Here is a 27,486-nt window from a genome sequence, read left to right as displayed (position 1 = left end):
ACGCTGAGGCTCAGTGAAGCCCTCAATTGCTGAGAGTCATACAACAGGTGGGTGGAGGGACTGGGTTCGAATCCATTTTCCATGCCGGTGTTTGGGCACCAGTGCCGGGCTTCTGAGGCCACTGGGCAGTCTGCAGGGTGGTAGAAATTCTGCATGTAGGGACCTCACTTCCCTCTCTGGACCTCCGTTTTCTTTTCGGTAAAAGAAGGGTTGCTGAGAGATGACCTCCAAGGTCCCTCCAGCTGTGCCATTTTGGACTTGCAGTTGCCTCCCTTGTCACTGCTCTCAGGCACGGTCCCCTTCTCTTTCAAGCTGCTGAAGCCAGCACTCAGGTAAGCTGGGCAGAGTGCCCTGTGGCCCCGGCGCTCCCAGAGGGCCCAGGGAACTGTCTGCCCCTGTGAATTTGATGTGCGGATTTGGGGGTTGGGGTTGTTAACAGAGGGCAGAAAGGGTATAGGTCAGTGTGAAGCCTGAGCTCTGGAGCTGGACAGCCTGAATTCACATGCTGGTTCCGTCACATATTAGAGTGGCTTGGGCAAATTCTTACTCCCTCTCTTAGCCTCGGTTTCCTCAACGGTAAAATGGGGCAGTGACAGCCCTTAACTTGCAGCATTGTTGGGAAAAGTAGGATGAAATGAAGCAGGTAAAAGCCAGTGCTTGGTAACCACCGGCGTCCCCTGGAGGCCCACTCTCCCAGGCAGTGCTGCTGGCTGCTGGGGTGACGGGGACTCCCGAAGGGCCCGCCAGGGCACCTGCGGGGGACTGCTCACCTGGGCCGCGAAGGAGAACAGACCCCAGACAGGCCTCTTCAGCCACACCCAGGTTCCGACAGGGATGACTGTCCTGCCCCACAGGCGCGTGGCTGCCTCTTCCAGAGCCTCTGCTCAGTGGGGCTGTGGGGGAGGGGAGAGGCAGAGTGTACGGCCGCAGCCTCTGCTGGGTGTCCATTCTCGCTGGCTTACCCATTACCCTCGAGACTCTGGGGCACCTCAGGAGCCTCTTGTCCTGTCTGCATCTGCAGCAGGGGTCCAGAAGGAGGCTGAAGGGAACTGATTAGACTCCCATGTCTGCTCGAAGCAGGAAAGAGGAGCCAGGGATGGTGAACAGAATGTACGTTACCATGAAACAGACACTGTGCCAATACACCATCTCAGAACATTCACGAGGACCCTGTGAGGAAGGCTCCACCCTCTCCATCTCACAGATGAAGAGACGGATGGCTGCAGAGGTCACCCAGCCACCAGGTGGCAGGTATGCTACCCACTGCCAGCTGTCCCCACTTAATGCACCAGCGTATCTAAGGAAAAGGTTTTTATAAGTTAAGTTTCTACGAACCATTATAGATCAAGTTGAAGACCTGGCTCTTTGAAAGGAACTCAGTTCTTTATTAGTCATCATTCTGTTTGTCTGAGAACCGTGGCGTTTTATATCAGTTTCTGCCCCTGGAGTGTAAGCCCCATGAGGGCAGGGGTTCTTGTATGTTTTGTTCATCTGTCTCCCCAGTGCTTAGAACACTGCTTGGTGTATATAGTCCATGCTCATTGAGTATTTTTTTTAATGTAAGTTTATTGTTATTTTATTTATTTATTTTTGGCTGCACTGGGTCTTTGCTGCTGCTTGTGGGCTTTCTCTAGTTGCAGCCAGCGGGGGTTACTCTTTGTTGTGGTGCATGAGCTTCTCATTGCAGTGGCTTCTCTTGTTGTGGAGCATGGGCTCTAGGTGCACGGGCTTCAGCAGTTGTGGCGCATGGGCTCAGTCGTTGTGGCTCGCGGGCTCTAGAGCGCAGGCTCAGTAGTTGTGGCACACGGGCTTAGTTGCTCTGCGGCATGTGGGATCTTCCCGGACCAGGGCTCGAACCCGTGTCCCCTGCATTGGCTGGCGGATTCTAAACCACTGCGCCACCAGGGAAGTCCTTCATTTAGTATTTGTTGGTGGAAGGAAGGAGGGAAGAAGATGGGCAGGGTACTCAGTGCAGCATGCATTTCTGTCTTAAGTCAAGCACCTGAGAGATGGTGCAGGACTAGAACCCAGAGAAAGGGCGCAACTCATCTGGGTCAGTGTGGGCCGGTGTAGTGAGTAACCCAGGTTCCCTCCCAGCGCTTCCACAGGAGCAGCTGGCTGCCCCCCAACCATGGGGCCAGGAGCCAAACCCCGCTGCCCCAGATGAGGGGATGAGAAAATCCTCTGTGGTTCCACCAGAAGTCAGGGAAGGAATGACCCCAATTTGGTGAATAACTGCAGGAACTACAAAAGTTATTACTGATCATGAAATGACCCAGCTGCTACATTTGGAAATAAGAGGATTGCAGAGTTAGAGGGCTAATTAGAAATGTGTCACATGCTTTTTCTTAACAGTAAGGAATTCCTACAAAGGAGAAATGCATAAATAAAGCCAGCTGGTCAGCAGAATTGGTCCTGGAGGCAGAGCCCTTTGCAAGGCCTACCTGACCTCCCTATCTCACTGCCTGTCTCCTTCGCCCCTTCCCCTCCTCCACAGCCTCTGTGGAGCTGAGTGGCAAAGATCCTCAGAGCAGACCAGCTGGCCCAAAATGTCAGGCCACTGCCTGTTACGTGCCTGTCTCTTGCCCTCGAATGGGAGTTCCTCTGGGCCTGGCAGCCTTCTTTTGTGTATCACCAGATTCTCGCACAGCATGGGCCATCATGGCAGCTCTCACTAAGTATCTGTGCGATGAGTAAATGAATGAATAAGTATCTAGGGCAGCAGGCTGGTTGCTACTCCCCATTCTGTCCCACTAAAATGCCACCTAGCCCACTCAGATGGTAAGCCAATGCCTGTTTGCCCATTAGGGTGGTATTTCCAGTCCCTTTCTTCCCTTTCCTTCTCGAATGCCTACCACGCCAAGCACTTCTAGGTTCCAAGAATACAAAAACGAACAAAACCTGATTCCACCGCCCGAGGAGCCCGGTAACTGATAATGGGGAAGTAGGCACAGAAGGTCACAAAAGGGTGTAACAGAACTTTAGTCAAACACAAAGGGGACTTCATCCAAGGAAGGAGTCATCTGAGAGCTGAGTATTAAGGATAAGCAGGTGGACAAGATGTGGAAAGACATTCTGCACAGAGGAAGAGCAAAGAAAGGAACTAACGTGTGGAAGTGTATGGGAGGGAGACCAGGAAATGGTCAGCGGGTGGTGTGTACTGGGTAGGGAGTGGTGATGGTAATGAGATTAGAGAGGTAGATGGGCCAGTTAACAGATGTGTTGTATGCCTTTGTAAGAAGTTTGGACTTATTCTGGTAAGCCACGGAGAGCCACCCAAGATTTTGTAACAGGGAATGACATGATCAGTTATAAATTTTAGTGAAGAGGCTGGAGAGTAGTGGTGGGGGATTACAATGACTTTGCAACAGTCCCAGCAAGCAATGCTGTGGGCCTGGGTTAGGGCAGAAACACTGGAGCAGAAGAGAAAGAGGGTTAGACTCAGAGGATTTGGGGATCGGTTGGAGGCGGAGGCGAGAGAAAGGATTTGAGAATAACATGTACATTTCTCGCGTAGGAGACAAGTACCTTGGTGTAAGGTAACCACTAACTGAAATGGGGACACAGGACGTGGAGCAGATTCGGGAGACTTGTTCAGTTGAACTTGAGTTCTCTGTGGTCTGCCAAGGAAGGGAGCTGCAAATCCAGGTCTGGTCCTCAGGTGAAGAGCAGAAGAGGCCAGTCAGGTCGAGAAGAGAAAACCAGAACACAGCTGGGGCAAAGACGCAGCTGGGAGGCTGCCCGTGTACCCAGCACCTAAGCACGGGGGAGAGGCCGTGTGTACCAGAGATCAGGACTTTTGGATCCCTGTGTGAAGATGAAGAGACAGAACTGGCTTTTTTTTTTTCCCCTGCCTGTCAGATGCCCTGATTCAAGCCCTGGACCCAGGCTGTTAGACATACTCGTCTTTTTATCAAGGACCTCATCATCTCGTACATGTTAGGATGGACCTCTACACCTAGGGCTGGAACAAAATTTGGCTCAAAAATAGGTCAGGTGATAAGACCAGAGAGCATTTGAATTGAAAAGAGACCCGTGGTCCTGGTCCTGCATTTCCTTCCATCTAATGGTGCCTATAATCGAAACCTCCATTTTCCTTGAGAAACTGGGAAGTGGAAACTAAGGGAATGTTCCCAGGATTGGTATATAATTTGAAGCTCTCAGCAAGGCTGAAAATACCCATCGATATATTCTGAAGTGTAATTTCCACTCCCTTACCAGCCAAAATAATTGAAGAGGAAGAAAAAGCTGTTAATGGAGGAGGCGTGTGACATCAGATCCACTTTGCCTGGAAATTTACCATTTCAAAGCAATTGAGGGTTTCTACAGCCAATGTTTGTAGTCATACGTGTCCCCTCTCACTGGAGTCACCCTCTGAAGCGATCAAAAGGCCCATCAGTCTGGCTTGGACACTGAAATTGTACACAGTGTCTGGAGCTGATGTGAAAGCAGAGAGAATTTTTAAAATCATGCTGCCGTTTTGTCAGCACATAAATCTTGGGGTGTTTCATCCTGGTAGGTGGTAGAAACAGTTGGGGCTGCCAGTGCTCATGGGACCAGTGGTGGCAGGGCTCCGTGGTGGCCTGGCCAGGCACAACTTCTGCTCTCCCTTGGCATCCCTGTCCCCATGTCCCTGCACAGACTGTCCTCTTCCTCTAGTCTAGGTTGGCATTTCTTTCTCTTGCCCAAAGATGCCTGCCTCTACCTGCATCCCAGTGACAGTGAGTCCAAGGGCCGCGGGTTCTTCAGCAGAGCGGGGGGTCGTGCCACCTCTCACAGCCTCTGCTGGACTCAGCAGGAGAGACAGACAATAGACTTTACGGACGTCCGTCTTCTGTCTTCTGCCAGTGCCAGTGTCTGTGTGTGTGTGTGTGTGTGCGTGTGTGTGCGCACGCACATGCTATTTTTCAGTTGGAATTGGACTTCAGGTTTTTCCTGGAATTACTGATTTCTTTCCCTATATTTGTGTCCAGTGGAGGAAATTTCTAAATCCGTGTCCAAGCATTTGTCTTTCCTTCCATTTCTGAATCACATACCTTTACAAAGGCCACTACCTAAAGACAGAGCATTTAGTATGTTCTCGGGCAACGGGGATGACTAGGAGGTAGGGAACCTGGGTTTTAGTCCTAGGTGTACCATAGGCTAGCTTGGTGACCCCTTACTTATGTTTCAAATAAGATCTTTGGTACAAAAGAATTTGGAAGGTCCTTTCTAGTGCTGGTATTTTAGGATTCTGTTTACTTATTTTAATTTTTTAAACCATTCCCTGCCCCAGCAAGAATTATTGGCAATAAACTGAGATACAATTTTCTTTATTATCATTGGGTCCCCCGGCCCATATTACATACATACATATACACCCAGACAATTTAAAATGTTCCACTGCATGAAGAATCTGAAAATTTCCAGAATACAGCAAACTAAAAAGGAGAAATTGGAAGAATGTTCAAGAAATTGTTACATCCAGGGACACGTCTGAGGAGGGGAATCCGCAGTGAACGGGAGTGGGGGATTTCACTGCATATATTCTTTTGTACCGTTTGAATTTTTTGCCACGTGCACTTATTACCTCTTCAATTAAAAACTTTTTTAAGCAAGAGTTTTCCTTTCTCTTTCTTCGACCACAGGCCCCTCTGCAGCTTAGTTCCTAGCAGGGGAGGAGCCCAGGATGGGGCTGGCATCATTCGCTGGAAGCCACCCCTCAGCCCAAGTCCTCTGGCTGGGTTAGCCAACATCCCTGCTCCCCTGGCTGCCCTGTGTGCCTGGAGGGGGTCTGTGGGTGCACACTACTGCTGGCTGCCCTTGCTCCTACTGTTGGTGGCACTCCAGCTGGACTGTCAAGCTGGTACAGGGCCTCTATTCAAGGTGCTCCATTAAGGGGCTGGCCTTCATGGCCCCAGCAGCCAGACAGGCAAAGGACCTAAGAGTTCAGCATAGGCGGAAGTGTATCCAGCCTTAAAACCTCCAGATCTCGCCATTCCCTTTCAAAGACAAACTGCCTTTTTTTCCCCTCTTTTTAATATTTATTTAGTTACTTAGTTGCAACGGGTCTTAGTTGCAGCTGGCAGCCTCCTTAGTTGCGGCACATGGGCTCCTTAGTTGTGGCAGGTGGGCTCCTTAGTTGCAGCTCGTGGGCTACTTAGTTGAGGCTTGCCAGCTCCTTAGTTGGGGCATGCGAACTCTTAGTTGCAGCATGCATGTGGGATCTAGTTCCCTGGCCAGGGATCGAACTCAGGCCCTCCACAATGGAAGTGCAAAGTCTTATCCACTGCGCCACCAGGGAAATCCCCAGACTGCCTTTTGTTTTGTATTGTTTTCTGCTGCTAATATAACATGAAGACAGAAACATGAAAGAGAAAGAACAAAAGGGCCAGAGAAGAGTGGGGAGAAAAGGTCTCTAAGGTGCTCTCTTCTCCTGGCCCCAACCCCACTCTGCCTGCCTCTGCTCAGCAGAGCTGGGCTGCAGCATCTCTGGCAGGGTCCCACATCCCTGGTTTTCTCCCCCGGTGCCAGTTCCTCCTCAGCTTTCCCTCACGACATCCAGCTTCCACCTGGCCTTCCTCTTCCATTTCCTTTTCTGACTGTCACCTGCGATGGGTCCTGGGCCACTCCACCCCTCCTGTCATCTCTGATTCCTCCTCCTTTGGCTTGCCTACTGCACTGCCACTGTGTCCAGAAACAGCTGCCACCTTTAAGGTCCACTTCCCAGACTGGAGCCACTACCTGTCCCACAACTGGGATTGCTCAAGGTGGATTCCTCCACCCGCCATTCTTTCTTGCCAGGGTCAATAAAGCCCAGGTTGGGGCAAGGGGACAATTGAGAAGCCATGACAGCGTCAGACAAGGAGCAGAAGATGGAGATGTGCTCTTGAGAGAGTGGACAGAAACAAGACTCCAAGAGACGAAAAGATACAGCGCATGAGGAAAAACAGCTTCAGGGAAAGAAAAAGCAGAGAGCGAAAGCCAATAAAAGTGTAATAAATATTAAAACCAGAAAGGGCTGAACAGAAAGCATCCAGAAAGCAAGGGAGTTAGGTCAGAGGGAAGGAGCAGGAAGGGAGGGGGTGGTCGGCACTTGTGGGGCTGGAGGCCGGAGAAATGGTGCAACAGAAATCTCTCAGGAAGGGTCACTCACCTCCCAAGCTATTGGGCTTATTGGCTGCAGCAAGCAAAATCTATTTAAAACACACCAGGCGTCTTGCCTCGTTCTGTTTCCCTGCCCAGAAAGAGCTGGAGCCAAAGGCTTAGGGAACCATTCTAGTGTTAGGACCCTGCATGGACCACAGGGCTGAGACCATGAAGATCTACTGCCCCATCTAGGAATCACCCACCTCTCCCTGCACACACGAGCTGCCAGGCCACTCAACTCACAGCACCCTGATCGCAGTCCCAAAGGTTACTTGAGTCATGCACTTCCACTGGGAAAGACTCAGTGACTTCCTTCATTCAGTCTTCAAGCTTGTCAGAAAACAGATGCTGATCAAATGTGACAGCTGCTCTAAAGGAGTGCTCAAAGGGAGCTCCCTGACCAGTGGGAATATATTTAATGATAACTGGAGAGGCCCTGGGTGATCGGATTACAGCAAGACAAAGTAGAGAGCATGAAAGGACATCAAGGATAAAATGGCCCTAGGGAAACCATATGGGATTTGAATTGGAAAACCTTTCCCCGGGCTGTGTATCTTCTGGGAATCTCTGATCTGGAGAAGACCTGACCCCTCGTCCACCTGTCACAGAGGAGTACAAAATAAGGTGGCCGCTAGGAGATGCGGCCAAACCATGCAAGCTATGTTTTCTCCCCAGCTGAGGGTGGGTCTGAGAGGTTCTTCCTTCCCTGGCTCTTCAGCCCATATATTGTATAAAATACTTTTCAAGGCTGAATATAAGCCCTCTGTTTTGCATGAGATTTACATTCTTGAGAAACTTAGTGTACAAGTCAAATGAAATTTTGCCTGCCAGAGAAGCTGGCTTTTCAAAATAAATGTGAGGTCAACCTTATGTTTAAAAAGAAGGATGGGGCTTCCCTGGTGGTGCAGCGGTTGAGAGTCCGCCTGTCCCAATGCAGGGGACACGGGTTCGTGCCCTGGTCCGGGAAGATCCCACATGCCGCGGAGCGCCTGGGCCGGTGAGCCATGGCCGCGGAGCCTGCGCGTCCGGAGCCTGTGCTCCGCAACGGGAGAGGCCACAACAGTGAGAGGCCCGTGTACCGCCAAAAAAAAAAAGAAGGATGGCTTTTGAAAGTGAATAATCATCCTGGTTCATGTTTGTAACTTTGGAATTTTGAATGACTGATTTGGATGGATGTAGGGGGTGGAGGATGGGACTATCTAGAGATCCATCTATGGTTTGCTTTCAGGTTGCAATTTAAACCTTACTTTAAAACAAACGCAAAATTTAAGCAGATAGGTGTGTTGCAGGAGCTACTGCTAAAGAAATAAGAATTAAAAAAAATTTATTACAGAAAATTTCAAATATATATTAAAAGAAGTAGAAAGCCTAATGTAAAAAACCCAGCCTACTTCTTTTCGGCCGGAACAGCCATCTTCCAGTAATTCGCCAAAATGATCAACACAAAGGGAAAGAGGAGGGGCACCCGCTACATGTTCTCTAGGCCCTTTAGAAAACATGAAGTTGTTCCTTTGGCCACATGCATGCGAATCTACAAGAAAGGTGATATTGTAGATATCAAGGGAATGGGCACTGTTCGAAAAGGAATGCCCCACAAATGTTACCATGGCAAAACTGGGAGAGTCTAAAATGTTACCCAGCATGCTGCTGGCATCATTGTAAACAAACAGGTTAAGGGCAAGATTCTTGCCAAGAGAATTAATGTGCATATCGAGCATATTAAGCACTCTAAGAGCCGAGATAGCTTCCTGAAACGGGTGAAGGAAAATGATCAGAAAAAGAAGGAAGCCAAAGAGAAAGGTACTTGGTTTCAACTGAAGCACCAGCCTGCTCCACCCAGAGAAGCACACTTCATGAGAACCAATGGAAAGGAGCCTGAACTGCTGGAGCCCATTCCCTATGAATTCATGGCATGATGGGTGTAAAGAAAATAAAAGGCCTGGACTGTGAAAAAAAAAAACAAAAAACCCAGCCTAGACAATTATCAACTCACGGCCAATCCTGTAAGAACCATGGACTTTGGAGCCAGACGACAGATCCAGAGTCTGAACTTTACAGTACAAGACAAATAGGATTAATCCTACTGAGGCTGCACAAATGCCCTAGACTAGAGCCTAGAGTACGGGGAGAAGGGCAGAGAAATTCTTATTTAGCAATCAAAGAAGAAACCTGAGACTTAAAAGAAAAAACCAACCCCCCCGCCACATTCACATTCTGTCTCTGTCTCTCTCTGAAGGACGCACAATGAAGAAGTAATAGTAACAGTGGTTATTGTCAGGGAGGGAAAGGACCGGGGAGGAGATTCCTTTTTCATTATACATTTAAAAAGAAATTTTGTACTATGTGCACATATTACCTATTCTTAAAAGTAACCTGTTAAAAACAAACATCACCAAGCTTTGCAGCACCCAAGTCCCCTAGGTGTGACAAAAGGGCAAACTGCCCAGACTCAGAAGCACCAAATGTTACCGCATTTTGACCTGGATTTGCTGTGTTACAGTAATAGGCTCAGTTAGATGAATGGACAACCTCCCAACGCCAAGCTGTACATCACCAGGATGTATGTTTCATGTAATATAAAAAACTCCAGCCCTTAATAATTACACGGGTGTATACATTTGTAAAAATTCACTGAGCTGTACTTTTTTTTTTTTTTTTTTTTTTTTTTTGCGGTACGCGGGCCTCTCACTGCTGCGGCCTCTCCCGTTGCGGAGCACAGGCTCCGGACGCGCAGGCTCAGCAGCCGTGGCTCACGGGCCCAGCCACTCCGCAGCATGTGGGATCTTCCCAGACCGGGGCACGAACCTGTGTCCCCTGCATTGGCAGGCGGACTCGCAACCACTGCGCAACCAGGGAAGCCCTGAGCTGTACTTTTAAAATTTGTACACTTTATTATGTTCATTATATTGTACTCCAATAAAGTATTATTAACAGCAACAAAAATCCCAGCTTTGTGTACAAATAAACCAAAGAATCACCATTTGGGGGTTTATTGGGTTGGCGGTTTGGAGAAAACTGTTGTTTTGAGAAAACACGCTGCGGACTTCCTGCAAAAACTTGCTCTTTGGAAACTACCACTACAGCATGTGCTTTTGGTTAAGCATTCCACGGCTGAAACGCAACTCGATGCTAAAATGCCGAGAGGATGAGGCAAAATCTTGGCCAAGGTCAAGCTCCGCTGATGGTTTGAGAGGGGGATGGCAGCCAACTCTCTGCACTTGTATAACATTTAAAAAAGGAAAAACTAACCCCAAGTCATCTTCTGTTCCTTTTCTGAGCCAACTTTAGTCTTGCTCATTGTATCCGAGAACTCAGAGGGAGCCATGTGTGCTACGGCTCAGGCTGACCCAACCTCCAGGGCCAAACGTACAGATCTTGATTAGACAGGAACTAAGCCAGCTGACTGGGGCTCCAGTTGGCTCTATGAGATTTAACAAAAGATGTCAACATTTTAGATAAAGTTAGGGTCCGTCTAGGAGAGGGCAGAGAAATATACTTTAGCCTCTCTTTTGGCTCTCTGGTCATTTTTTCTGGAACATCAACAAAATGCCCCCAATTTGGTAGAAAATGGGGGCTCACGTCTACATCGAAGTGATTATTGTGAAAAGAGCCTCAAGTTTAGCATACTTGGTACAAATAAATCTGTGCTACACAAAGAAAAGCCAATACACTATACCCCTTTGGGACTGAAACTAAGCACAAGGATGGAATGGAAAATGTATTTCCTGCCAGGTCACAGGGAATGGATATATCGGAAATGGGAAAAATGTCTCTCAGCAGTTTATAAAATACAAACTTTACATTTTGCACATGTCCCGTCTCACTGGTGGCCAGGCAAAGGTAAGCAGGACCAAGTCCCAGGCAGGTCAGGGTTACACAGAGGCAGGCCCCTGAGACTTCTCAAGTCTCCCTGGGAGTTAACCTTGTCTTAGGACTCACAGATGGAGAACAATGTGTTAACACAGTGGACCCCTCAAATTTTCTTAGGCAGTCCTGACACCATAAAAATAGAGAATTTTTTTTTTTTTTTTTTTTTTTTTTGCGGTACGCGGGCCTTTCACTGTTGTGGCCTCTCCCGTTGCAGAGCGCAGGCTCCGGACGCGCAGGCTCAGCGGCCATGGCTCACGGACCCAGCCGCTCCGCGGCACGTGGGATCCTCCCAGACCGGGGCACGAACCCGCGTACCCTGAATTGGCAGGTGGACTCCCAACCACTGTGCCCCCCGGGAAGCCCAAAAAAGAGAATATTTTTAACTTATTGGTTTAATGTTTTCCTTTTCAAGTATCCAATTCTATCCAATTCTCTATGGCACAGCCTTAATTTCTCCTATCTTTAAACTGAGAAACATTCTTCCCCCTCCTCACCCCCCACCAACATCCTCCCATTTACAGAACTTGGCAAAAGTTGCCTCATTTCTACTCTGTGCTTTTCCCTTATTAAGCCTTACAGCACTGGCGATGTGGGTGAAGATAAAGATTTCTCTTCTTTCTTTACTGTTAAATAGTGAACTGAATAGAAATGTGAGTTCCCTAAGGCCACACATAGTACAACTCTGGTGAGAAGAGTATTTTGACCTCCAGCGGAGCTCCAGATGGAGGGAGCAGGCTTCTCCCTAGTCAACGAGGCCAGGAGGACACCGTGTGTCATCCTGTTTCCCTCGCCCCCTTCCTTTCACGCACAGCCTCCATTCCCAGGGCTGGGGGTGGGATGAGAGTGTGCGATGAAGCAGAAGGTACACAGCACCCAAGGGAAAGTGCCACATAAAGAAACGGTGGGATGTATGACAGAATGCTACACTAGGAGGGCCCCTACAGCACATCTAATTCAAACTCCTAATTTTACAGGTAAAGAAAGGAGTCCAGAAAAGTTCAGTGATTGGCCCAAAGACACACAGCTGTTGACCACAACCAGAACCCAGGTCACCAACCCACTCCTCTGATCCTCCAACACACTATACAACTGAGTTTAGGAAAAAGCAAAATACGAAGTCCACAGACTATACTCCCATCACCCCCCCAACCAGATAAATGTACCTTCTTTAAAACTACCTGTGCCTCAATCTCCTATTTCTTTTCAGCCCTGTTAGCTCACTAAGCTCAAATTTTGGATTCTTATCCAGGACTTAATAGATACCCTGGTGGTCTGAGTAGTCAGAATCCCAACTCTGCCCCAGCATGTTGCAGCCTGAGAAGGCAGATCTCTGGAAACAGGAGTAGAGTATAAGGAGCCTCTCCAACTCAGGAATATCTGAACCACACATCACGCTTATAATAATGCTGACTGAAACTCAGCAGCTCTGGAAGCTTATGCTGGCAGAAAGGCAACAGGCTACCTATCGAGCGAGAGAAAAATTCAAGAATTAGAAACAAGGAAGTTGGGCTTCCCTGGTGGCGCAGTGGTTGAGAGTCCGCCTGCCGACGCAGGGACACGGGTTCGTGCCCTGGTCCGGGAAGATCCCACGTGCCGCTGAGCGGCTGTGCTCGTGAGCCATGGCCGCTGAGCCTGCGCGTCCGGAGTCTGTGCTCCGCAACGGGAGAGGCCACAACAGTGAGAGGCCCGCGTACCGCAAATTAAAAAAAAAAAAAAACAAGGAAGTTGCAAGGAGGGCAAATGCTTTGAGTTCAATCTGGAGGGTATGAGATTAACTATCTATCTGCATTCAGTCAGAGCACAGAATGACCTTTTAAGGCAGCAAGTACCACTGCCTTGGAGGAGGGAACAGCCCAGGATGTGTGAACTAGGTCCTTTGACATTCCCTATTCCTATGCACAGCAAGTCAGCTCTTGGTTATCTCCCACGTGATTGCCCATTTGATCCAGTACCCACAGCGTCTAGGGACTGCCAATAACCAGAGTTGGCCACAGACAAAGCTGGTTAGAAGGAAACAATGGTCTAATGTACTTCCCACCTTCCCAAATAACATGTTGCCAGTTAAGTAAAGGACCTTGGTGCCGCAGGCAAAGACATCTCCCTGGTAGGGTAGGTGGAACAGGTACTTTTGAACAAGTGGAACGAACATTTGGCTGCATGTCAGCCCTGCTCCATCACCTGATGCAAAACTGTCCCAGGACTGGGGAAAGACAGAAGGTTTTTGGTTCCAGCATGAGGGGGCAACTTGGTGAATACCTAAAAAGAATAACTGAATTCCAAAACAAGAGTATTCTGAGGATTATGTATTATTTTTATATTACTCAGATCAAGAGTTAACTATATGAGAATCATTCTTATACCCTCTTACAGCTTATTTCGTCCAAGAAAAACTGATTCTCACTGTATTCCTGAGGGATGAAGTACTCTAAAAAAATGACCAGGTAAACCACAGAAAAGACAAGACACCAGAAAGAAGGATTCTTTTAAAATATGTAACAATTAGCAAACTAGAAAAATGAGAAACTCTGATACCTCTCAGAGAATGAGACACAATGAAGAAAAAAACAAAAAAAAAGGAAGAAAAGGTAAATGAATGAATGAAAAACTCAGAGAGGCAAGGTAACAAAGAATTTAAATTATAGTCAAATGTTAGGGTCCCAAACATTAGAATACAAAGCTGAACAAAAGCTCTTTCTGCTTGCTGGGTCCCTAAGAGTCTAAAATGAGGGATTAAAATGGCTTTATTTCAACAGAACACATTTTGTCATCTGATCTCTGTCTGCGACATGGATAAGAATAAGGAACTTATGGCTGCACCCTTAAGAGGCAACAAATCCCTGAATGTTGTGCCTTGTTCACTTAAGGATGGCAAATCACTAATTGCTTGTCAATCGGGAAAAAAAAAAGTCTATAGCTTTTATTTTAAAATAAATTTTTTTATTTTTAATTATTTTTTTTACATTTTTATTTTAAAACAAACTATATCCAAAAAACACTGCTGCAAGGGGGAACAAGGCAATAAAGGATGGGAGACGGAAGGGAAGCAGAGAAAGACTCTGAGCCTGCAGTTGTAACGATCAGGCACATTCAGAGAGGCCTTTGCTGTGACACTGTCCGCTCACCTCTACTCACAGGGGAGGAAGCTCAGCAAATGCACTGGGACGTGAGTTAAAGGGTCAAAGGGAAGCATTCCCTTCACAGGAATTCCTAGAAGGTGATATCAATTTGTACTCACTCCAGCAATGTGAGTCCCCCTCCTCGCAACCCAATTTCTAGGGTTCTAACCTAAAAAAGTTAGCAAAGATATAGTCAAAGATTTATACACAAAAAAGTTCATCACAACATCATTGATATTAACAAAGGATCTGAAACAACCAAAATTTAACAGTGTGGGAATGGATAATAAAGCAAGGTAGAGTTACTGCAAATCTACTTTCCAAGATTTAAAGACACAAGAAATTACTTGTGATACCATGTTAAATGAGGAAAGAAAATTGTATACCAAGCTGTACATATGACTCTCAAGTTTGTTTAAACACCTTACATGTTATATGCATTTTTCAATACTGAAAGGAAATTCATAAACATACCAGCAGAGATTAGCTCTGTGCTACATGGAGGGAAGACGGATTTTCATTCTTTCTTTAGATTCGTCTCTAACAAGCATACACATTACTTTTGTATCAGAAAAAAATTTTATGTTAAAATATGCCCGCCCTAAAATAACTCACTAGAGATAGCAATTGTCAGTCTTAGAGAAAGGCGTCCAAGGCTGACTCAGAAAACAAAAAGATTCAAACCTACACAGTAACTGCTCTGAAAAGGATACGAAATCGAGGGTGCCACAGTCTAGATGTTTCCTCTACCGTGGCTGCTGGCTCTACATTACTAAGCTTTGCAGGGAGCTCTACTGGAGAAACCATTCCTCCTTCCGCAGCAACCACAGCATCTTAAACGACCTCCTAACGTGGTCCTCACCTCTCTGTATGAGGATCACAGGGAAAGAGAAAGGAAGAGCCCTACTCTCTTGTTTCGGAGGAAGACGTTTTTCTTGTAAAGCTGTCAAAATGACTCAAAGTGAGATAGACACAATCTGAAACATAACTCATGAGTTATGTTTTTTTTTAAAATTTATTTAATGAGTTATGTTTAGGACCCGTGTTATCAATGCCCCTTATTTCTCAAGAATGAATATAAAGCAAGATCTACGACGCCCCCTTGTGGCAAGCCTGACTACGACAACCACTTATCCATCTCCGCGGTTCTCCGCCCCGGGCTGTGGGCAGTAACAGCCCCTGAGGAACCTGCCCCCTAATAACCTTAGTGTGTTGAACAAACGGTCCCCAAGGCAGCTGGTACTATTTGTCTTCAAGACTTTCTAGTTTAGATCCCAGAGACACCTATTCGAGGATGAGTGGGGATGAAAGGGCAGAGGAACAAACTGCAGGGTGTGCATGTGTTGTGGGCCGCTGTCGACAGGCCAAAGCTGTTGGCGGAGGCACACGACGACACCTGCACACGTATCATGGGCTGCCACACGGCAGGGACCTATAGCATAAAGATCTCCTTCCCCAAGAGTATTTGCTGATTTTATAAAATTATGAAGAAAAAGGTTTTACATTTACAATCAATGAACTTTGTGCTTAGAAGTTGTTTTATTTACCAGTGTTAGAGCTACCATCACCAACTCGGGCACAATTCCGAAAGAACTGAGCTCTTGTTGAATTCTGGCCATAAAGCTCTTTTTTAAGCTTGTTAAGATCTTGTAAGGTAAGAAAGTTTTCCTAATACTTTATAAAAATACTAACCGCTAATAAGTTGATTCCGTACTCCAAGTGGTGGCCTCACGTTTGGAAAGATGAAACACCACCGTTTTGAACATCGAAACGTATTAATTAGTCTTGGCGTCCCAGGCATGAAGGGAGATGGAGAAATCCTCTCAACCTAACCAAATGACGCTGGGAGAGAATTAAGAGCTTAAAAGAGGTCAGTATTACAAACCTGATGGAACACTGAAGGGACCAGATACTGATTCTGAGAAGAGATAACCTTCCTCTCAGAAAGGGATTAAGCTAAAAACCCTGCCGTTCTGGGCAGGAGGCTTGCAAGAAACAGCAAAAGGGAAAGCTGAGCAAATTATCCAAGTTCTCTTGGGAGATGGTTCTTGTGCTTCTCTGTGCCCCACCCAGGCTGAAGGCCTCTTTCCAGAAAAGAATTCCCTCCAGCGTTAGGGTGAAAACGTATGGCAGGAAGTTGCTGCTTTGGTCCTGAATGTGTCAACGGGAGCATTTTCAAGCATGTGAAATAAACCGAAGCAACCCAGATGGGCTGGAGCCCAACCAGGTGAGTCACCGCACGGCACCAGGCCAAAGAATTTCTAATTATGAGGTTGAACTGGGAATAGGAATCCGACCCCTTTTCGCCTCTCCAACCTCTAGAAGAACGTTTTTTCCCCTCCTAACCTGATGGGCTTGAAATACATGACAGCTCCTGTTTGAGGTGAACCAACATGCTGGACAGGGAGAAAAAGCATTAAAAACCTGAGTGTCTTGACAAGACACTTCAGGGAGAATCCTTCATTTGTCGCCTGCACAGGGAAAGCAGAAGAGGGAGAGTAAAATGAAGGCCAAGCCTCCCATTTGTCCAGAAAAATAAAATAAGAGGGTGGAGTAAAGAACGCTCACCCTGCCCAACTAAAACTCAAGACCATAAGCTCCCCCTGAAAACAACAGCCTTGCTCCACCAGAAGCATCCTGGGATCAGTACAGGTTAGTATTGTGAGTTGTGTCACCAGGCTTTGACAATGACATTAAAACAGGAAGAGGTGAAATTTTCACCCCTGGCTCCAGCTTCCCAGCTGTCCCAACGTGGAAGGGAAGCAGCCATCACGACAGCTTGATGAGAAGGTCCTCCCCGTATTTCCGGAGCAGCTTCTGGTGGTTGTGGTCCACCGACCACTGCTGGGGCAGGTGCTTGGGCTGCATGGAGTCCAGGAAGTGCTGCCGCCAGCGGCTCTCCAGCTGCATGAGGGAGCGCAGCCCGCCCTGGGTGTGGCGCTGAACCACCTTCAGCCCGTGCGGAATGTAGTTTTCATTGGAGATCCTGTCAGGACACAAAGTACATGGGTCTGAGGGAAACAAGCAGGACAGTAACACAGTGGCTCCAAATGCTATGGGCCAAGATGCTTCGACAGGGGTTACAGAGAGGCTGCTGCATTCCTAAAGCGTTGGTCATTTTGATGCTTTTAAAACCATCCTCTTTCCCATATCTGCCTTTTTAAAAATAGTTTGGACATATAACACACAATCCAGCAGAAGGCATTTGGGGATTCTGATCTATACTTATGGGAAGGCCACTGCATAATGCTCGGCCCCCACCAGAGAGGCCCCGCTGTCTGGCTGATGATGGGTGAAGAATGTTGGTCTTTCATTGACTCCAGGGTTCCCCAGTTGCTTCTTTTAAGATATTCATTCTGAATATATTATTAGCTGTTTTATTAGCTGAATTATATTAGCTATTCAATCAGCCCGCGTGTTCCAGGTTTTCAGCACAGTGTAACACCTGAATGTAAAATGAAGGTGGTAATATTTCTTCGGCGTCTTCCTTCTTATACAAAGAATGCCAAACCACATCCACAAGATGTGCTTCTGCTGCGATGGAATTCTACCGTGGTTGCTTGGTTGCACAGCTAGTGCTGTTTAATGAGAAGATGAATCCCTGCTTCCTTTCTAACTAAGATACCTTGTGGACAGTACTGTCAGCTCCTATGAATAAAGGAAGCTCCCTGCCCGGGGCTCAGTTCCTCTCCCTACAATCCATACCCTACTCTCAGTCCTCGCTAACTAGCAGTGTTTGTGCCCCCTGGGTATTTGCAGGGCATTTTCTTATTTAGCTCACAAGCATCCCACTAACTTGCCTAAACTTTCCCCAAACAGCTGTTCTTCTCGGTCCTAGATATCCAAGCCCAGCACCCTTCCATCCAAGTCAGCAAGACGAATTTGTTAGAAAGGTCTGTCACTGAAAGGGCAAGTTTAGCTGTTTTAGGAAATACATTTGGGAATTGGTTAAAGGAGCCAGTCTCATTAATTTGTAATATGACCTTGGTAAGTTACTTAACGTTAACCTCGGGGCATCTAATATAAAACTTGGAGAACAGTTTTAAGAATAAAATTTAAGAATACTTTTTTAAAATTTTAAAAGATTTTAAAGATATAGGATATGTTAGCAGTTACCAGTAAGAAACTCCTACCTCATAGGGTTGTTATAAGAAATAATTAAGGCAATTTATATAAAGTTTATTAACTTGGTGGAATAGATTAGGATATCTATACAACATCTGTTCAATAAATATTTTTTGCTATAATTAAGTTCGTGGGGGAAGGCTGTTTTGTTTTTATAACAAAACACTAAGGCAACCAGCATAACTACCAGGATTTGCGACCTTATCAGTTTAATTATTTCAACCCCTGTTACCATTGAAAGAAGTGGCAAGTTGGGAAGCAAAACTATAGCAGGTAGCCCAGAGTTTTTATCATCTGGGCCATGTGCCCATTTATTTCTCAGGACCAAAAAATGCTTCTCATTTAGGGACACTGAATTAAATGATATGAATTCAACTATGTACTGACGGGGAAAGAGAGAGAAAGCAAGCAAGGAAGGAAAAAGGTAAAAAGTAATTTAAATAGTAACAGCAATTCTGGCCAACATCGCATTCAGTAGGCCAACACCCCGGAGTACAGGTGAGACAAGAAACATGAATCCATTTGTCTCAATTCCCACAGACCTAGATAAGGGAAGAGAGGCAAAACCACACACATTGTACTTCACGGGCAACTCCAGAGACTGGAGGATATATATTTTTTATATTTTATTTATTTATTTTTGGCTATGTTGCGTCCTCGTTTCTGTGCGTGGGCTTTCTCTAGTTGCGGCGAGCAGGGGTCACTCTTCATCGCGGTGCGCAGACCTCTCACTGCCGCGGCCTCTCCCGTTGCGGAGCACAGGCTCCAGATGCGCAGGCTCAGTAGTTGTGGCTCACGGGCCTAGTTGCTCCGCGGCATGTGGGATCCTCCCAGACTGGGGCTCAAACCCGTGTCCCCTGCACTGGCAGGCAGATTCTCAACCACTGCGCCACCAGGGAAGCCCTGGAGGATATTTTTTGACTCTTATTTTCCTCTTATGAGCTGACCTGAGGATTTACTTCTGCAGAGAATGTATAAGGTACAACTCCAGTGTCCCTGAACTCTCCTGCTAAGCATGAAAATGGCTGGACATAAGTATATGACCTCGAAGGGTCAAGGATAGAAGGCAAGTCTCCTGTGGAAAGTAAATTAGCAAACAGATTGCTCTATCGCACCCGCATGGTATCTTAAGCCACAGAGACTCAATGGGGTAAGCACGAGGCTGCGCACTGCACCTGGACGACCACTGCTCCCTTCCTGGCAAGCATTCTCACTGAGTAGTCGGGGTTAAGTCACTGGACTAGTCCTCAATGCCCTCTGAGCAGGACTGTAGATCGTACCTGGTCTCCAGGCTGGCAGCCTCCTGAAGCATCTCCTCTGTGACCGTGTCTGTGTGATAAAACTCTCTGAGCGCCTGCAGCAGCTCCTCCTTTCGGTGCTCAGGCAGACCCTCTGCGTTGAGCAGGGCCCTGGCCCCAGAACGCACCTGCCGGCGCTCAGGATCTTCCAGCAGGCGCAAGCCCTCCTCGGAGCCAGTGGGGGCCTGGAACTCCCTGGCCAGCTGCTGCTTCAAGTGGTTGTCATAGTAGTTGGAGATGGCGTGGCAGGAGGTGCAGAGCAGCAGCACATCGTGGGAGTTGTGGTCCTTCATCTCGATGGGAAAGTGCTTCCGGTACTCATGCGGAATCACGTTCTTCCTAAAGAGGCCAAACAGAAGGCAACGCTCGTTAGCACATGACACAGAACATACACGGAGTCGGCAGGCAGGCAGGCAGGCTACTAGCGTTCTGATCTGGGCCTAAACACACCTGAGGAGCTTGGGTCCCACAGCCCAGCAGAGGTGACATTAAGGCCATACCACCTATTCCACTCTTGGCCCACCTACATACAGGCCTTGGGTTCTCCTCTCCTTGAAGTGAGTGCAGGCCACCGGCGGTCAGACTCCTCTGGCAGGCCAGGGGCAGGGAGAGGCTAATAACAACCTTTGGGAAGGCTGTGCTCCCAGAAGGAAAAGTATCAAGGGAGAATCATGAGGACCAGAGAGAAAGGCAGCTTCCTAAGGAAGGAAGGTCTCCGTTCCTTCATGAGCAAAGGGAATGACTCTCTTCATGGCAAACTGTTATCGAGAAGAGTGCTTCATTCCGGAAACTAAGAACTGGCTCAGGAGGGGCAGAAGCCACTACAGCAAGGCCAGGCAGAGTGCTGAAGCTCTTGAGGACACTGGGATGCCCCCTGGGGACAAGTCTCCCAGCCAAAGTAGGCAGACTGAGTCAAGCCCGCCAAGGGCTCTGCGTGTGGCTTGAAGGGCAATTTCCAACAGGGCAGCCCAGCCCACACTCACCGAATGTATGAGTCTTTCTTGCCACACACTACACACAGGTTTTCTTTAACCATCAAGTAGTAGTCTCCCGGGGATTCAGGTCTCCCCGCAGGTTCAAACTGTAGCTTGACCACAAAAGGCTCTTCACTCACCAGCTCTTAGAGGAAAGAAGCAGTGTTAGTGTATGACTGCCCACCTCTCCCACAAGGAAGAAGCACCACCTCAGTTGTTCTCTGCTGTATCCTGGCAGAGATCTCTATTTCTGGGTTCTGAACAGCCCCATCCCATGTGTCTCTAGGTCTCTCTGCCTTCTATCCATCCCATCCCTCTGCCTCATCTCATGCCCACTCCGGTCAGTGCCTGCATGCACCTAATTATAAGTCTAATATGACAGGTGAATCTCAAACCTCCAATGCCTTTGTCCAGGTACCACTGAGCTTTTCTTCGATCACAAGTGCAGAGGGGCTGTCCGTCAGGGGCGTGGAGAAAGCAGTTATCATAGAGGGGTGATTTTCTGTGGGGAAGGGAGAGAGAAATCTAAAACTGGGAGCTAACTATTGATCAAGGTACCAGTTGCCTTCCTATATTGAGTGACCCAAACTATTCAACACTAGGGTCAAACATTACATTTTTGGAAAAAAAAAAAAAACATGGCAAGAAATCATGTTTATTCCTCCATCTGCACTGGGCTAGGAAAGAGAAATTAAAATGAATCAGTTTATACTATTAGTTTTTATATTCATAGGTTGGAACATTAGAGAGTGAGTTGGGTAGTGTTTACGTAGTTCTATCATGAAAGCACGCAGGAACAGAACACCAGGAAAACTTCCCTGTAGAGTGATCATTGGATTAACAAAGTAAATTAAAATGAAAGAACTTCAAGCTAAAGTAATGGGTGCCACGTGGATTTATTTCTGGCTCATCTGCAATAGTTGCTTCAATTTAATCACACAATTCCTAAAGGCACTTTACTATAGGGACCAAACTTCCACTCCAAAGTACTTATTAGTCATCCTTCTGCAGTAGAGGCATGAGGTGTACAGGAAAATCCCCATTGGCTAGAGAATTATCATCGGCTTAGGATTGGATGCCGTTCCAAATAATCAAATGCCAAATGAACAAGAGGTCAGATGATGCACGTCTCCTGAAAAGCATGAGGCACTTCATTTCACCTTCACAGCTGCCCTGAAGCAAGCAAGGAGTAATAATTATGCCCTCGCTTATAACTGGAAAAGTACAGGTCTAAGGTCACATCAAGGTCAGTGACAAAGCTAGGTTAAGCTCTCCTCCTTTTCACTCCAACTGCCCACAAATAAAAAAGTAGAAGAAGGGCAAAAGGAAAAAGTACACAAGTAAATCAAAGGATAGCTCCAAATGTCCTTGAAGGAAAGGAAAAACAGAATTAATCCTTGGAGAGCCTCTGCCACCTTACCGCACTAGCCTTCTCCCCAGAGCCAAGGTAAGGCATCATGCCTTTTGCTGGAAGCTGGGCCTTGGGCTCTACTAGACATGGAACAACTCAGTTACCTGGCAGAATAGCCCACTCCAAGGGGTTTTCTTTTATGTTTTCTGGGGTCTCTCCCTTGGTGGTTGCCTGGCATCATTCCATCGGTCTTCGGCTTCTTATTTCTTGGCTTCTGCTGAGATTCTGTTGCTTCCCCATTAACCTCCTCTCCCAATCTGCTAATTCCTTTGCTTCGGAATGGGATATCTACCACATCCTGACATTTCTCCAAGACTTTTCTCCAGCCAGTGAAGTCATCATTTTCTTCTAGAGTTGAATTCCTAGAGAAAGGGTATCCAAGAAGATGGAGAAAGAGAGCCACTGAAATCTGGGCATCCCTGGCAGCATAAATTACCTGAAGAGAAAAGTCAGAGATCAGTGGAATCCGGAAGGCAAACCAGAGAGAGCAACTTCAAAATTAATCGCCAAGACACAGACAACTTTTAGGTTCCAATTCAAGATGTACAGTAACCCAGGCACCATGTACTCCTTAAAACCTTTTAATTACAAAACAATTCACATGATACAGAAACAAATCAAATAGTATAATGAATCCTCACGTTCTCTATGTTTTTAACTAACATAGCTCAAATAATGACCTACTCTATGTGCTCAAAATTCCTACTCTATATAAATCAGTGAAGTTTCTTTCTATCTGCTACCAAACCTGCTGGACAGATTTTTCTCAAGTTTGGGGTAGGGTAGGTACCACAGGTCTGACAACTTCACTTTGGAAACTGTCATCATCTAGAAAACTGAAACCAAGATTCATTAAGAGGCCTGTGTGACTATTGATCAGAAACAAACTGCTGTACATATTAATACAATGTGTAAAACAAGGAAAACAGTTTCAAACATGGACCTCAGATCAAAAGTCACAAGGGCCCACTTCTGGAATTTATGTATTTATTAATAGTAAGTCATTCACCCAGGCAACTAGGCACAGGCAAGCTGGTCATAAATAAAAGTTGTCAAAACTATAATTAATAGCTCTTCCCAACAAAGCATGTGAGGACTTTAAAATTCCTTTAATTCACCTTTAATAATCAAGCCTGGTAAATAACACTATTAGTATGGATTTTTTGTGTGTGCTTTTAGAATAATAGAAAAAAAAGAATAGAAAAATAAGGTTTGGGTAAAATTCTCCACCTAGACCCAACCATCTACATCTCTGTCAGCAAGTTGTCTCCCACAGGAAAAGAGGGTGCTTGAACGTGAAGAGTTCAGAATGATTTTTAACAAATTATTTCCAAATGATAAGGAATCCAAGGCACTTTTCAACAAATGGTGCTGTAACAACTGGATGTCCACATGCAAAAAGATAAAGTTGGACTCCTACTTCACACCACACACACAAATTAACTCAAAATGGATTATGAACCTAAGTGTAAGAGCCAAAACATAAGACTCTTAGATGAAAACATAGGAGGGACTTCCCTGGTGGCACAGTGGTTAAGAATCTGCCTGCCAATGCAGGAGACACGGGTTCGAGCCCTGGTCCGGGAAGATACCACATGCCGCGGAGCAACTAAGCAACTAACCGTACTGAGCCTGTGCTCTAGAGCCTGCAAGCCACAACTACTGAAGCCCGCACACCTAGAGTCAATGCTCCACACAAGAGAAGTCACCGCAATGAGAAGTCCGCACACCACAATGAACAGTAGCCCCCGCTCGCCACAACTAGAAAAAGCCCACGCACAGCAACAAAGACCCAACACAGCCAAAAATAAATAAATTTATTTAAAAAAAAAAAGAAAACAGAGGAGTACATGTTCATGACTTTGGGTTAGACAATGATTTCTTAGATATGACACCAAAAGAAAAAAGAAATAAAAGAAAAAATAGATAACTGGACCTCATCATAATTAAAAGCTTTCATGCTTTAAATGATCCCATCAAGTAAGTGAAAAGACAATCTGCAGAAAATGGGAGAAAATATTTGTAAATTATATATCTGATAAGGGATTAGTATCCAGAATACATAAAGAATACACACACACACACACACACGTCTTTTAAAATTCAACAATTTAAAGACAAACAACACAATTAAAATGTGAGCAAAGGATCTGAACAGACATTTCTCCAAAGAAGATATACCAACAGCCAATAAGCACATGAAAGATGCTCAGCATCATCGGTCACTAGGGAAATATAAATCAAAACCACAACGAAATACCACTTCACACCTACTAGGATTGCTCTAATCAAAAAGATGAATAATAATAAATGTTGGTAAGGTTATGGAAAATTGGAACCTTCATATATTGCTGCTGGGACTATAAAATGGTATGGTTGCTTTGGAAAATAGTTGGGCAGTTCCTCAAAGAGTTAAACATAAAGTTACCATGTGATTCAGCAATTCCATCCTAGGTATTTACCCAAGAGAACTGAAAATGTATGTCCACATAAAAACTTATACACAGATATTCGTAGTGGCTTATTCGTAACAGCTAAAAAAATGAAAGCAACCCAAATCTCTACCAATTGATAAACGAATAAACAAAATGTGGTCTATCCATACAATGAAGCATTATTTAGCAATAAAAAGGAAATGAAGTACCAATAGTTGCTACAACATGGATGAACCACAAAAACATGGTAAGTGAAGAAGCCAATCCAAAAAAACCACATACTGTATGATTCCATTTATATGAAATGTCCAGAACAGGCAAATTTATACAGACAGAAAGTAGATTAGCGGTTGCCGAAGGCTGGGGTGTTGGGGAGGTGAGATGGGAAGTGACTGCTAATGGGTATGGGGTTTCTTTTGGGGTGATGAAAATGTTCTAAAACTAGATTGTGGTGATGGTTACACAACTCTGTAAATATACTAAAATCCATTGATTGTATACTTTTTTTTTGGCCACATTGCACGGCTTGCAGGATCTTAGTTCCCCAACCAGGGATCGAACCCGGGCCCCCAGCAGTGGAAGGGCAGAGTCCTAACCACTGGACCGCCAGGGAAGTCCCTGACTTGTATACTTTAAATGGGTGCATTTTATTGTATGTAAATTATATTTCAATAAAACTATTAAAAGAAAGGAAGGAATGAACCTACCAAGGCACAAAGAAGTAACTTACTCAGGGTCGCAGCAAATCTGAAATAGCTTTAGAAAAAACAAATCAGATAACTTGATTCCCAGAACTCTCTCACAGGATAATATTAATCCTAAGATACTAACTATTGCTAACTCTTTCCATTAACAATGTTTTGGGGGATTTCCCTGGCGGTCTGGTTGTTAAGACTGCACTTCCACTGCAGGGTGCGTGGGTTTCCCCTGGTCGGGAACTGGGATTGCTGCATGCCATGTGGTGCGGTCCAAAAAAAAAACCACAACACAATGTTTTAGAAGGATGAACAAACAAACGGTAACAAACTAAGCAAACAAGAGAAGTTGAAACCTAGGCCTGTAGGGGGTAGTAAGCAAAAAATCCAAAACTCAAATTAATCTGAGCCACAAAGAATGGCAAAGTATAAAGAATGCGAGGCACCAGGTATCTATAAAAGCAATGATACAAGGTGAAAACAGGAGGATCAGGTGACAGTCTCTGTAAATAACACTTACAACCCCAGATCTCCTCTCTTACGGCACAGGGACAGGCAATTACTCCTTCCCTGACCCAAAAGAGTAAAAGTTTGTAGAACCAAAACTAAAATGGAGTCACTTATGTCAGAGACAAAATGGAGGTGGCCAATGCAGGCGCATTAAAGAAAATGAAACTTTATTTAACGTAACTTGCAGGAATTTACAGCTCTCCTCAGAAATCAGCAGAGGATGTCAGTCAGTCTCCAAACACTGAGTCTGTTCATGCCATCTTTAGACTTCCTTATTCCCCTGTCTCAGCTATCCTGATCCAAATAAGGAAGAAGACCACTAGGCAAACAATCAGCTGAAAAAGCCAAAAATCTTCCACATTTACCCAATGAGAACCCTTTAGTCTGTGAGCTACTTGAAACTCATCGCTCCCGTGGCCTTGAGTTTCCCAGCTTGCAGGTCAAAACTGTTGCAATAAACTCGTATTTCTGCTTTGTTTTACTCGGTGTGCAGAGTTTGGGTTTTGACAAGTTTAAGTCATATAGTGGCTAAATCACAGAGGATCTGGACCTGGTAATACCAGGCATGGCAGAGGTTGGGGGCAAAGTGTCACCAGGAAAAAGGGGGATTATGGGAAAATCTACATATTAAATGATAAGACTACCATCACCTTCTCTCCCACTCAGCTACCAGAATATAGGCTGTGGGGCTGATACCTCTTGGGCAGAAGAGTAGGAGATTCATGTCTGGAGAAACTGAGTGGCCTGAGAGAAAAGACTTACAGTTACTGACATTTGACTTTAATTTATATTAATAGTTACTGATAATTAAACTCGCTAGTCAAAAATACCTGGCCATATGCTCTGTGCTCCCATTCCATTTTTTTTTTTTTTTTTTTTTTTTTTTTACCGGTACGCGGGCCTCTCACTGCTGTGGCCTCTCCCGTTGCGGAGCACAGGCTCCGGATGCGCAGGCTCAGCAGCCATGGCTCATGGGCCCAGCCGCTCTGCGGCGTGTGGGATCCTCCCGGACCGGGGCACAAACCCGTGTCCCCTGCATCAGCAGGCGGACTCTCAACCACTGCGCCACCAGGGAAGCCCTCATTCCATTTTTTTAAATGTCAAATTTAAATATTATTTTCTGTATTTTACAAAATCTCATTAAGCATTATGTTTATAATTAGAAAAACAAGAATTTTTAAATGAAGAATGAATAAGAGTCTTTGGAAATTCTGAATTCTCACAATAATATGGATCACAAATTTGGTTTCAAATTTGGTAGCAATTAACTTTTTCTTCCCAATGCTTTATTTGAAAGATTTCAAACCTAAGGAAAAGTTAAAAGAATGATAATTGACATTCATAATTGTCAACATTTGCTTTATCTCTTTATAATACAATACATACACCACACAAATACTTTTTTTGGGGGGGGGCTGAACACTTTTCAAAATTAAGTTGCAGCTATTATGATATTTACTTCATCTCTAAATACTTTAGTGTGTATCTTCTAAGAACAAGGACACTCTCCTACATAATCACAACACCATTATCACACCCAAGAACTTTAACAGTTGTATTCTAATGTCTCCAACAGTCCCAAAGATGTCTTTTACAGATGTTGCAGGATTCAGAAATTTCAGAATTTTATTTAGAATTTTTAGAATTATTTACAGAATTATGCATGCAACCTTTATCACAGTCAATTTTAGAACATTTTCAGCAGCCCAGTAAGAAAACTTATATCCTTTACCAGTCATCCCCCACTTCTTCCAGTCCTAGGCAGCCACTAATTTATTTTTTGTCTCTATAGATTTGCCTGTTCTGAATATTTCATATAAATGGAATCATACAATATGTGATCTTTTGTGACTAGCTTCTTTCACTTAGCGCAATGTTTTCAAGACTCATCCATGTTGTAGCTTTTTATTGCTGAATAATATTC

At 45.5% G+C, this 27,486-nt stretch overlaps 1 protein-coding gene and 1 pseudogene across 3 annotated transcripts in view; one reads left to right on the top strand and one right to left on the bottom strand.

The window, feature by feature from the left end:
* Window positions 1-8,141: 8,141 nt before the first annotated feature.
* LOC113622909 (60S ribosomal protein L21 pseudogene) lies at window positions 8,142-18,663 on the top strand (annotated as a pseudogene).
* EXD2 (exonuclease 3'-5' domain containing 2) overlaps window positions 15,147-27,486 on the bottom strand; it is a 91,725-nt gene continuing 79,385 nt past the window's right edge. For 2 of the 3 annotated variants that reach the window (XM_027111606.1, XM_027111605.1), the window contains exons 5-9: window positions 22,027-22,358; window positions 20,907-21,013; window positions 20,521-20,656; window positions 19,520-19,876; window positions 16,528-17,100 (exon numbers count right to left, since the gene is read on the bottom strand). In XM_027111606.1, coding sequence (XP_026967407.1) covers window positions 16,884-17,100; window positions 19,520-19,876; window positions 20,521-20,656; window positions 20,907-21,013; window positions 22,027-22,358 — 1,149 coding nt within the window. In that variant the 3' untranslated portion in view covers window positions 16,528-16,883. Of the gene's footprint in view, window positions 17,101-19,519; window positions 19,877-20,520; window positions 20,657-20,906; window positions 21,014-22,026; window positions 22,359-27,486 lie in introns of all 3 variants that reach the window. The other variant, XM_027111607.1, reaches the window with a different exon arrangement.

The sequence above is a fragment of the Aethalodelphis obliquidens genome, unplaced genomic scaffold (genome assembly GCF_003676395.1).
Source record: "Aethalodelphis obliquidens isolate GAN/ISIS:26980383/991018 unplaced genomic scaffold, ASM367639v1 scaffold10, whole genome shotgun sequence".
Taxonomy (NCBI): domain Eukaryota; kingdom Metazoa; phylum Chordata; class Mammalia; order Artiodactyla; family Delphinidae; genus Aethalodelphis; species Aethalodelphis obliquidens.
Note: the sequence above shows the minus strand (reverse complement) of the source record. Positions and strands in the feature narration are given on the sequence as shown.